The 13,044-nt window shown below is 40.2% G+C and overlaps 1 protein-coding gene and 1 long non-coding RNA gene across 2 annotated transcripts; one reads left to right on the forward strand and one right to left on the reverse strand.

Annotated features, from left to right (window-relative positions):
* The first annotated feature begins 3,765 nt into the window (after positions 1-3,765).
* Positions 3,766-7,125, forward strand: LOC133730636 (uncharacterized). Its single transcript, XM_062158187.1, has 2 exons — positions 3,766-5,134; positions 5,180-7,125. The coding sequence occupies exons 1-2, from the start codon at positions 3,766-3,768 to the stop codon at positions 7,123-7,125; spliced, it is 3,315 nt and encodes a 1,104-aa protein (XP_062014171.1).
* A 3,121-nt stretch (positions 7,126-10,246) lies between these two features.
* Positions 10,247-12,278, reverse strand: LOC133731552 (uncharacterized). The gene is made up of 3 exons (XR_009856713.1): positions 11,952-12,278; positions 11,698-11,759; positions 10,247-10,513 (listed from the first exon to the last, which is right to left on the reverse strand). It is a non-coding gene; the product is annotated as an uncharacterized LOC133731552 (long non-coding RNA).
* Positions 12,279-13,044: the final 766 nt, after the last annotated feature.

Genomic DNA, 13,044 nt, shown 5'->3' on the forward strand with positions numbered 1-13,044 from the left:
TTTGTTGTTGACAATTTAATTCGTAAGCTCATGTAATATATATATGACTTTGTGGGCGGGTCAATATTGACATTGTGGGTTCAGGGCATCAATATGTTTGTAGTTTGAAGGGAAAAAGTTTCCAGGTATTTTGTATTGATGACAGTGTATATCAGGGGCATGACAGTGTATTTAGTGAAATATTAGAATGAGAAATTAAATGGTAGGTGTATTGAGTAAGGAGTGTGTATTAAGTAATTAGATGTGTGTATTTAAACAATATTGGATGACTGTACTCTTATAGATTTAGGGTTTGAGGGCAGCCTATTCACATGGCATAGTTTAGAGACTCAATGTGGTGACCCGAGAGGGGGGTCCCACAGCGCCGCGACCCCGAGCCAATGAGAAACCGACATGTCACGAATAACATCCTGATAACTCATCAACCTGAAATCGCAAGGCCTTTTCGGTTTAGATTGTTGGTTTACAAAACACTTTCTTGGACAAATCATTCTAGCAACCGAACAACATATTTTCAAAAGCGGAATTTGAAACGGGCTATGAGTTTTGGGCTTACAATCGGAGCCCAATTTGGAAAAACCAATCACTAAGTAACTACAAGTGCGAGAGACGCGCCCCAAGGTTACGGGCCTCCCGAAGTTTTGGTAAACGAGTAGGAAATAAATAAAAAGTACATAAACAAGCTACTTCAAAATCAGATAAATGGTCAAAACCTTCTTTTGATAAAATTAAAGAAGAATGCGCCAAGCCGGGCCATGTGCCTCCTCTGTACACTCCCCGACCACATGCTCGAAACCTGCACACTGTTGTAGGGGTGAGCTTTTGTCCTCGCATGCCCAGTAGGGGCCAACCCAACCATGCTAGGTTTGAAAAATAATAATAATAATCGAAAATATTTACTACAAAATATTGTGCACGTTTATCGAAAATACTTTAAAAAGAGGCAACCACAAACATTTATTTCTTTTATAAAGCATATGCAGTATGCTTCACACAATTTGGAGCTCCGAGATACTTACCTGCCGGCTAACTAAAACAAATCGGTGACCGACCTGGTTTGTTATTCTTCGAGAACCGGCCAACCACTCTGTAGTCCTTGTAACTACAAGTAGCGAAAGTGTCCATTTCCTAGCCCTGAGTCTCCTATGACTGGTTCACTGTCTGTACTCACTCTTCCTCGACAAACATAGGAGCACGGCCCCCTCCGGAGGTTCACGGTTATCGACACCGTGGGATCCCTAGGAATCTACGCGTCTAGGTCTCATTCACTTTCAGGTCACAAGTACAAACATATAATGGGTACAGTATCTCAACATGCAAGTCTAGCCTCGGTTTTCACAATAAGCAATTATCAGTTATGGAAACACGGATATCACGAGGCATCGACTAATGAACAACCAAAAACGTACTTGCAGGCAACATATTATTATACTAGAGCATTCCACATATAGAAAAGCCTCTAACAAGGAAGGGACAGCTCACCCTACCTGGATATGGAGTGCTCGCCCAAACTTAGCTTCGTTTCTGCCTTTCGATACTTCTTCCAATTTCATGTGCACACGCTCGAGTCCTTTATAATAAAATTAAACCAATAAGTAACTTGACATCATTAACTTAATCAATCGAGCACCTAAGGGCTAAGGCATTCACTTAATTCCCTTAAAGTCCATCAAATTATCCTTTAACATAAAAATATACTATCCATTCCCAAATAATCCAAATGATATTGCATTTGAACCATTTGGGATATGGTGATCATGCTTAGCGCTTTGGCCTTTATTCCTTTACCCTTTTTACTTTAAGAAAACAAATGACAATTTCCATTCCCGAACATTCCACTAAACATAATAAGCTCATTCGGGATATGGTGATCGTACTTCTTTCCTTAATGTAATTCGGGTCAACCAAGTTGGCATTCTTACTTAGTCTTTAAAACTTAAGCAGACAAATAGTGGTTATCTATCATTCCCGAACAATTTCGTTTCTTAATTTCATTTCGGGATATGATAGCTTTAGAGTACGTTAATCGAGATTTTGACTTATTTCAATTATCAACTTTTCTACATAACTAAACCAAATTAATCGTCCTTTGTCCACCTTGCAATATGATATTTCCCGATAACAAATTCACCACTTTAATTAATAAAGCCAAGCTTCTCAATACACAAGCAGCATAACCATATCTCATTCTGTTTGCTCAGTAATACCATAACTTCTATTAATACAAACTGCACACGACCATATAGATTCCAGAATGCACAGTTCCCTTACCATTCTTCTTTTCCAAATTAGAAGCCAAATCGTGGAAGCTGCACTTTACCACCATCAACCATTCGAACCTTTAGCAGAAAAACGATACGTTCAATATTCAACACTTAACCAATTTTCAACCAAAACTGAGTTCGAGGTCCTTACCCTTTTCTCGATATCAATTGAATTGACCCAACAACTTCTCTTCTCCAAAAATTCCCAAAATTTGCAGACTCCACAAAACCTCACATTGCAAATCGAACAACACAAATTAGAGTTTTCAATCTAAATCGAACGGAGGCTTCAACCCAGACTAGGATGACATAAATTACCTAACAGAGACGATCCAGTGACCGTGAGCGGCGGAGCTAGCTTCTTCCACGCACCAGTGGCGGCGGGTAAAGCGTGTGTGGCGGCTCTGGTCGGAGTCGGAGGTCGGCAGTTTGGGTTTCGAAGGATAGTGGGGCTCCGACTTCGTTTATGGGAGTGTTGAAGCTCGATTCGGGCTGGAGATCGGAGAATGAAGGCATGCAGAACTGGGACCTCTGCGATGCTTGTACGGCGTCATCAGGCATCGGTGGGCAGAGGGATTTCTGGGTTTTGCTACGCTTTGCTTGTTGAGTAGAACGACGGTGGCGGAAGGGCGTGGAAATCGCTGGAAAATCGATGAGGGTCGAGGAACAGTGACGCGCAGTCTTGGGTTGTCGCATGCGAAGGAGGACGTTGGTGCATGGCCTTGATTTTGGTGAGGTTTGGGTCGGAATTGGGTTCTGGTTCGAAGGGTGGAGGCAGTGTCAAGAGGTGGTGGCCGGAACCGGTGTTTTCCGGTGGTTGCAGAGGGAAGAAGAGAAAAGGAACCAGAGGTCGGGGGAGAGAGAGAGAGAGAAGGACGCGGCTGCAAGGGAGAAAAAGGGAAAGTTTTGGTTTTAGGGTTTCCAATTTCCTATTTATACTTGTGTACGTGAAATACCAATTTTGCCCTTGCGATGAATTACGGAACTCTCCTAGCTGATTTCTTTCGGGTTTTGGGCTCGTAACTTTCCTTTCTCTCTTCCTTAGTAATTTCTCGACTTCGCCTAGAGTCAAAACTCGATTTCGTTAAAACTAAAAATTCAAATCTTCACTACAACTCAATTCGCCTTCCTTTCAAATTTGCTTCGACGATCTTTTGCTTCAATGAACTTTAGTAGCCTTCTAGGCCCAAAACGAAGGACTCTGGCCCAAAGTTAAAATATAAGGCCCAAATCGAAGTCTCGACACCGAATCGATCTCCAAGGTCAATTTCTTCACTTAAATCACCTGGCGAAAAATTACCTTCAAAAATTTTCGGGGGCTCACACTCAATGTAGATTAGACCGTGCAGTTGCCACGCAGGGTTGGTGTCAAGTGTATGGACTGAATAGGGTGCTCCACCTTCCGCCCTCTTGTTCTGATCATGTCCCGATTCTTGTTGAAGCACGTATTCAGGATCCAATTCAGTTTCCATCACGCAGAACCAGGTTGCGGTTTGAAGAGATGTGGACGAAGGATGATTCTTGTGAAGAAGTGATCCGGGAGAAGTGGCAGACAGATAGGGAAGGTTTCGAGCAGTTTCGTTTGCAGGGAAAACTTTATAGCACAAGGTTGGGTTTACTTAACTGGAAGAGGCAGGTTTTTGGTGCCCGGCATGAGGAGATGGCCTATATTAGTAAGCAGCTGGAACAATTTTTGTCCCTTCCATTTGCAGTGTCTGACCTTCCCGAAAGACAAGTGCTACAAGAGAGATTTCATACTTTGCTGGAGCTGGAGGACACTTTTTGGAAGCAAAGGTCGAAAGCTACTTGGTTGAAGGATGGTGATAGGAACACGCATTTCTTTCATCAAAAAGCATCCAACAGAAAGCAGCGAAATTACTTAAAGGGTTTGTTCGATTCATCTGGAGTTTGGCAAGACACTCCAGGAGGTATCGAAACAGTTGTTTTGGATTATTATAATTCACTGTTTCGATCTACAAATGTTTCTGATGTGCAAATGGAGTCAGTTCTTTCTTCTGTGGTACCGGTAATAACGCCAGACTTGGGTGCCTCCTTATTACTTGAATGCTCTGCGGAAGAGATTAAAGCAGCACTGTTTCAGATGTATCCTACAAAGTCTCCAGGTCCAGATGGTATGCCTCCTCTATTTTATCAAAAATATTGGCATATTGTAGGTGATGATATTGTGACTGCTGTGCGTGAATTTTTATCTACTGGTAATTTGTTGAAAGAGGTTAATTTCACTCATGTTTGTTTGATTCCAAAAGTGAAAAATCCTACTGAAATGTCCCATCTTCGTCCAATCGCCCTTTGCAATGTGGTTTACAAGATTTGTGCAAAGGTGCTTGCAAATCGTTTGAAGCCTATTCTTGATCAGATTATTTCCCCATATCAGAGTGCTTTTGTTCCCGGTAGGTTGGTAACAGATAACACTTTGGTTGCTAATGAAGTGGCTCACTACCTATGGAATAAGACAGATGGAGGTGGAGGTCACCTTGCTCTTAAGCTTGACATAAGTAAGGCCTATGACATGATGGAATGGTCTCACTTGAGAGCTATGTTATTACGGTTGGGCTTTCCATGTCAGTGGGTTCAGGTTGTGATGGAGTGTGTGACTTCTGTTCGGTATTCTTTTCTTATCAATGGTAATCCGAGAGGCTACATAACTCCTACAAGAGGTCTCAGGCAAGGAGACCCTCTTTCTCCCTATTTGTTCCTTTTATGTACTGAAGGGTTTTCCTCACTCATTCAAAGGATGCACAATAATGGCTCTCTAGTGGGGATTAAGATATGTAGAAGGGCCCCGGTTCTTCATCATCTCTTATATGCAAATGATAGTTTTCTCTTTGCCGAGGCTACTCCTGCCAGTTGTATTTAGATCAAGGGAGTTCTTGAAGTGTATGCTACTGCTTCAGGTCAGTTGATTAATTTTGGGAAGAGTAGTGTTTGTTTTAGTCGTAATTTATCACTAGAAGGGCAGCAGGATTTAGCGGATTTATTGGGTGTTGATTTGGTGTCGTACCATGAAAAATATCTTGGGTTGCCTACTCTTGTGGGGCGCTCCAAGAAGGATACTTTCTCATATTTGAAGGATAGATTGAGGAAGAGGCTAGCGGGGTGGAAAGGAAAATTTTTAAGTGGTGCGGGAAAGGAGTTATTGCTGAAAGTGGTGGCCCAATCTCTTCCAAACTATGCTATGAGTTTCTTTTTATTACCTCAAACTTTTTGCAATGAGCTGCAGCAAATGTGTGCCAATTTTTGGTGGGGTGACTCAACGAATGGGAGAAAAATTCATTGGAGCTCTTGGAATAATATGTGTGCCCTAAAGGACCGAGGAGGGTTGGGTTTTCGTAATCTTTATGCTTTTAATCTAGCCATGTTGGCCAAACAAGCTTGGAGAATTATAGAAAATCCAAACTCACTTTTGGGGAGGCTCTACAAGGCACGGTATTTTCATTCCAAAACTTATTGGGAGGCTTCTTTGGGGGGAGCTCCTTCTTATTCTTGGAGAAGCATTTTAGCTGCACGGCAAGTGGTTGAACTAGGCTCAAGATGGCAAGTTGGAAATGGTGCTACAATTGCTATTTGGGAGGACAGGTGGATGCATAGGCCTCTTGGGTTTCGGCCCTTGCTACCACTTAGGAACCCTACTACTTTGAGGTATGTTCATCAGCTTATTGATATGGCTAATGGCTGTTGGAATGTCCCTTTATTGGAGAGTTTATTCCCTAGTGAGGATGTGGAGGTTATTAGCTCAATCCCTTTGAGTTCTAGATGTCCTGAGGATAAACTGATTTGGCATTATGATAGTAAGGGAGTTTTTTCAGTGAATAGTGCTTATGTTATGGCTAGAGACAGTTTGATCCTCCCAGTCATGGCTACTTCTAGCTCCTCTCCTCATCAGCTTATTGATACTTTTTGGAAGAAGTTTTGGAAGTGCAAGGTGCCGGGTAAAGTGAAACTTTGTTTATGGAAAGCTTGTCAAGATTTTCTCCTTACTAGATCTAATCTAATTAAGAAGAAGGTGGAAGTGGAGCTTTTTTGCCCTTTATGTGAAAATGAGGAAGAAACCCCTCTTCATATTTTTCGTTATTGTTCTATTGCAAAGCAGATGACTCATCACTTGTCTGGTATGTTGGGTTTCTCTCCCTCACTTTCTCTTAAGGAATGGTTGAATTATTGTATGGAGAAATTACCTCACTCATCGTTTTGCCGTCTTTTGGTGAAACTGTGGTTTTTGTGGAAAGCAAGGAATGATAAAGTGTGGGAGAATAGACATTGTGAGCCTCGATCTCTCCTACTTAGTGCTCAAGTTTGGCATGCCAATTATCTTCACGCAAATATTTCACCCCCCAAGGTCCCACGCAATAAGCATGCCTGGACGAAGCCTTATGTTGGTTGGTTCAATGTTTGCATGTATGGAGCTTTTGATATGCACTCTCATTCTGGTGGTGCAGGAATTGTGGTACGTGATTCAAATGGTTCTTTTATTTGTGGGATGGCCATTAGTTTTGATCAGGTTTTTTCTCCTGCTCAAGTGGAGGCACTAGCTGGTAGAGTAGCTTGCAAGCTGGTTCTTGACCAGGGTTTGGGTCCAGTTCGTCTAGAATCGGACTCCTTATTGTTAGTACAAGCTATGCATTCTATCCAAGATTCTTTTATTCAGCTCCGAGTTGTTTATGAGGATATTTTGGCCCTCTTTTCTCAGCTGCCTGGAAGTACTTTCTCACACTTGAATCGAGAAGGGAATACTGCTGCTCATTCTCTTGCTCGTTGGGCATTATGTAATAGGTCGTGCAATGTTGTTTTTACTTCTACACCTCCCTTTCTAGAGGAGATTATTTCTAGAGAATGTACTTAATCTCTTCGCTTAAATAAAATTGTCTTTTCTTCTCAAAAAAAAAAAACGAGGTGTGTATTTAAAACCTCTCTTAGGTAAATATCCTTGTTTCTTCTTTACTCGTGTGTCACATGTAGCGCATCAATTATGTTGCCCTAAAATATCTCTATTATATAAACACACACACATATGTAAAATAAATTAAAATTCTCACTCCTCATTTTACAACCCACACTTCAAGTTTTTTTTTCTTTAATAACTTAAATTTTGTCTTTATTAACTTAATTTTTGTCTTCGTATAAGGATTTCAACAAAAAAAATGTAATGACGAATGTGTATTACAAATTAAGGAGTGTGAATTTCATTCATATATGACAAAATGAATAAATAAAAAATTCATCTTAGGTTAGCAAATGATAAATAAGGTCAAAGTTATTCATTATGTTAAAACAGTCCATGAGTTTATAAATGAGTGTTGCTATTGGGACCTCCAAATCTGTTCACTTGACCTCACTCTATTATGAATTATTAAATGACATATATAATCTACTATAAAATGACTATTAAGGACAATAATTATACCAAAAAATATTACATTGATTTTCTACAGACTTTCCAATTTGCATTTATTATTTTCCTTATCTATTTTCATTTTCCAATTTCACTACATACTCATTAAAGCATTCATATATAGTTCTCTCTAAGAGTTCTCTCTCCAGAAAAACCCTAAAGACCAACCGCCGCTCTACAAAATTGCCCTCGTCCGGCGGCGCTCGGACGCGCGGGCGGGCCTCTGGCCTCGTCGTCGTCGTGAGGTCGGCTGCCGGACGGGTGTTGGATTGCTATTGCTCGTGGGGGGCCATCGAATGGGTTGTTTCTTGGGCTTGTCGGATTGTTTTGGCTGGGAGGATGGACGGAGGTGGTCGTGCTAACTGCTCCGGCATCGAACCCGGATGGCAGTACCATGAGGCTGGCTCGAGGTGGGTGGCGCGTGGTCTTGGATCAGGGTTGGTTTTTTCTTCGTCTTGGCACGGTTTGCAGCGGCTTGGCCCATGGAGTTTGGGTCGCAGTGGTCTGATCGCGGCGGAGCGGATCGAGGCCGTGCGAGTAGTGGCGGCGATTGTGGTGGCATGGCCCGTGCGGTGGGGTTTGAGTCGCTGATGGTGCGATCGTGGGGCGCAGATCGTGGGGGGCGGGTTGCGACGGCGTGCGGCGGACGGAGAGAGGCTTGTCGTGGATGGTTCGTACGACAGGGAGACTGGGCAGGTGGACTTGGACCGAACCGGTCTGATGGGCCTTGGTGGACCTTCTTTTGGTGGTTGTCCTCTATTTGGGCTTTGAGTTTCTGGCTGGGGTCTTACCCTAGTCCAGTAGAGTTCATTTTGGGCTAGGGTTTTAGGCTCTTAGCCCAACTCTATGTTTTTAGTTTTATCTAAATTCAATAATTTCCTTGTATTAGGAATCTCGATCTCTAGCGCCTCCGGCGTAATACCAATGGAGGATCTCCGCTATCTCTACGATCTGAAATGTATAATGAGTAGGTCTATTTCTATGTACCACTGTGGGTACTACCACTACCTTCTTGTCTGTCTATGTCCTTAAATGACAGCGGAATGGTATGTAACGGCCTATTCTGGCTTATGATGAATATATTATTTCGCCCCGTGGGCTTGATTCAAAAAAAAAAACAATTAAAGCATTCATATATATTTAATAACAATTAAAATTATGATTATGTCACATAAAAATGTATGATATACATATTGGTGAGGGAAAATAAAACAAATCATATTATGACCTAAATCTAAGTCTATCCATTATATTTGCAAAAAAAAAAAAAAATGAGCTAGCAATTAAAAAATAAACAAATATTTAAATAATGAATCATGAGGTACATATATAAAATAAACATTAAGAAAAAATTATTAATCTTCATTTTTTTTTTTGCAGAACTAAAACAGAAAAAAAAAACCACAAAATAGTTCATGTTATTTTCTTGTTGATTAGAAATTAATTTTTAAAACTCAATACCTTGTGTTTAATTTTTTTTATTGAAAAAAATATTTATGTTATCTGATTAAGGAATGGATATGTAAATAAGATTTATAGAGTAATTAATCATTAAATTAAGGGAAAATTTCGCAAACAGTACACCAAGTAAAGACCACTAATAATTCTTATACATAAAGTTCCAAACCAAACATTTCGGTACACGAAATCTAAAACTCGACCCACTATCAGTACACGATGTCAATTTTTGACACCAAAATGTCCATTATGCCCTCAGTTCTGTTTTTTTTTTTTTTAATAATTTTTTTTCTATTATTTTTTTTTCTTCCTTCGTTTTTATCTCTTTCTTTCTTTTCACATGACTAAATATTGGCTGAGTTACAAATATAAGCTGTAGGACCATAAATCTCACCAATTGGAGGGCAAGGACGAGTTTCAGATAGTGGGTCGAGTTTCAGATTTCGTGTGCCGAAATGTTTGGTTTGGAACTTTATGTTTAAGAATTATTAGTGGCCTTTACTTGGTGTACTGTTTGCGAAATTTTCCCTTAAATTAACTAAGTTTTTTTTTAAAGATAATAGTTTGTTTGTAAATTATATGAGTGAGGTTATTTGAGGAAATTCAGTGAGGTTTAGTGAGTAAATTTAGTATTTGAAAATTTGATAGGAGGTATAAAAAGCAGAGGAGGTCAAGTGAGTAATTTTGGAGGTTCCAATAGAAAAGCTCTTATGAATTTATGTTAAATTAGTCCACTTAATGACATTTTTTATTCCGATTCTACCCTTGAAGCCACTGACTTGTCTACTGACTTATGATCAACATTGGATATGGCCAATGACTTGGCCAGTGACATGCAATATGAAATGGTTAGTGACAGTGATTTGGTGAATTCAGAAGATGCCTAAAACTTGAATGTGCTGTAAAAGATCTATATATAAAAATAATGTTTCATTAAGGAAAACTAAACATAACAGTGACACCATAAAAAGATACCAAGAGCTAATTGATTTAGTACGCTGTTGACAGGACCCGCCCCAGATTTCACCCTGAAATCCGAAGTGGCCCTGCGGGGCCCACTTTAGAAGAAATTCTACCAAAAATTTGGCAAAACTTCCCCTAAAAGTAGGCTACCCAAAACCTGTAGGAAAACATTTACACTTCTAAATCATCCATCCTTAATCTTCTGGAGCCATCTGCTCCCCAAATCACAACTCCAATTTCACAAATATCAGTCTCAACCCAAAAGCAATATTAATCCCATAGGTTATCAGAGCAATACTAATCCACTAGGTAACAAAGAAAACATAAATAGAATGAGTACGCGGAAGCAATGCTGTTGGCTATGCCTCGACTCCATGTACGCCATGTACGCCCGACCTCAACCAATTTCGCCTGCAAACTGGGCATTTGAAACCGAAGGGCCCAGGGGAAAGTAATTGAAAAACACGTTAGCGTGAGTGGACAAAAATAAATAATTTAATATGAATAAAACAAAATAAAACTTCATACTTTCCCACATTTTTCGATATATATAAAATCCGGATGCATGCAACATTTATAAAACACTTAAGAAAATAATCCGAAAAACGTTGAACTCCAGAAAACCGACTAGCCCCGCTAGTCACAACAACAGAGTAAAAGATTGAAATTTCAATACTCGAAAATATAAGTCTAGCCCCGCTGGTTAAGAAAACTCAGACTAGTCCCCGCTAGTCAAAAATAGTATAAGTAGGAGAAGATGATAGTCATACGAATAAGCCACTCAGGCTTGGGTGATAGCCTCCCAGGCTAAAGAATTAACTCCCATAACTCCCGTAATATACCCTTACGCCACTATGTGTAGCGATAGGATACTGGGCTACAGAATTACTGTCACAGAGACAGTAACCTGCGCCACAAAGGCGGAAGGGCTACGGTGATCCCATCACCGCGCCACAAAGGCGGAAAATCAATGCTAGCATGATAAAATCACCCCTCAGTATGGCACAGGGAAACATAACCGAAAATCCAGTAAATCCAAAATACATAAGGCTTCCCCATCTCTCGTAAAAGAATTTCCAACGACGTGTCCCACACGCCAAAAGTATCTCCAAATCAATAGCAAAAAGGCGAGAAATAATAATAAATCGTAACCCCCGTAAACCGAAACAAAACAAATTCTAAAATCATCATCAAGGCATTCCCAATGCCAAAATCGAAAGTCGATAAATAAATAGGAAAGATCAATAAATCAACGGCGTGTCCCACACGCCAAAATATTCTCGGGTCAATAATGAATAAGCAAGGAAGTTCAATAATGAACTAATATTCCATTTTGGAAAATACCCTGGAAAATACTTTATTGAAAAACAACATAAATCAAAATTTCAAATCCGAGCATAACAAAATTAATATCCGAAAATCACAACCGGAATAATTTATAATCACTTCAGAAAATCATTATTGAAAGCAAAACCACGAGATAAACCGAAATCAAATTCCGAAATCCATTCATATGCTCGAAAAGTAATATGTTAATTAAATAAAGCATTAACTCAAGAAAATAAGCGCATGCATCATTATTTAAAACAAAAGTCCACTCACAGTACTATTCCGACGATCACGTATATGAGTTCCTTCAACGAATGATGAGTCGGTACCTCGTCCTGTACACAATTATTCGTACATAAATAATTACCGGACGGAAAATAATTTTACGATAATCAATAATTAAATCTCAAAACCCATAACCTCAACTTCTTCAATCCTCTTCCACATCCAACCAAACTTCACCAACACTGCCCACTCGTCGATTTCAGACTATATAACAATTATGGAGGAAATCCGACAATCGGTACCTCAACAATTAAGGGGAAGGTTGAACCCGAATCGTGAATAGTAACCTCCAACTTCAAACCGTCGATTCTTCCTCCACGCTTCAAATCTCGGCAAAAGCTTCGGGGAGCATCATCTACGTCCCAAGGCGCTTCCAATGGACTAAGGTTTATCACTGCAGGTGGCCGGAATCGAAAGATATCAGCCGGTGAAGGGAGGCGATTTCCAGCTCGAGCTGTGCGGCTTCTCGGCCTTGCAGCGCCCTCCACAGTTCGTTTTTCACTCTGATGTCTTCAGAGAAGTTATGGACGACGTCATGGCGAGAAAAATTGCTTTTGGAATCAAGTCGATTGGAGGCCTGTGGAGGAAGATATGGTCGGACAAAGAAGACCCCATAAAACGCGACGGGGAGTGGAGAGGAGAAAGAGGGAGAGTTCGGTAAGTTTCTGGAAAAATATGGAAACTTACCACAGTACTTTCTCTATATATAGAAAGTTACTATGAACAGTAACTTTAGTATTTTGGCTATAACTTTTGCATACGAACTCCGATTTAAGCGTACCACATATGCACGCGCTCGGTTTAACGTCCTCTACAACTTTCATGAAGAACATTTTCTCAAATTTTGACCCGAACAAAAATTCAACTTTTAGGGCCACTAAAGTTGCTGAAAAAGAGTAAAAGTAAAACAAATTACCGTTTACTGTCCAAATGACTAGTAAACCGGTGAATTTGGGGTCGGGACGTTACAGCTGTAGTTTACAATTAGCCAGTGACTTGCATCCTAAGCCTTAAACAAATTTCTAAAACTCTAAATTTACAGAAATCCAATCGTGTGTATGTTCTGCAAATGTCTTGATTATATGGGCTCTATATCGCAAAATATTCTTCTTGTTGAGTTTCTTCGCAATCTGATGCGGCTAAAATAGCCTCACAATTTAACCTTGCAAAATGTAGTTGTCAGTATAAAATAAGCAGGGATCGTTCAGTCTGGGGATTGTAGGGTACACCTACACAAAAAGGTCAATTAACAAATAAAAGAATAAAATGGGGGTTTTGAAATGGGGGGTGAAATTTGCACCCCCAGAATTACAAACCACACCCCATTTTATTCTT

This window comes from Rosa rugosa, chromosome 2 (assembly GCF_958449725.1).
Source record: "Rosa rugosa chromosome 2, drRosRugo1.1, whole genome shotgun sequence".
NCBI lineage: Eukaryota > Viridiplantae > Streptophyta > Magnoliopsida > Rosales > Rosaceae > Rosa > Rosa rugosa.

Coding starts and splice junctions, on each gene's coding strand:
- LOC133730636 (XM_062158187.1), top strand. CDS start 3,766: ATGTGGACGAAGGATGATTCTTGTGAAGAAGTGATCCGGGAGAAGTGG. Junction 5,135..5,179: donor CGAGGCTACTCCTGCCAGTT/GTATTTAGATCA, acceptor CTACTGCTTCAG/GTCAGTTGATTAATTTTGGG.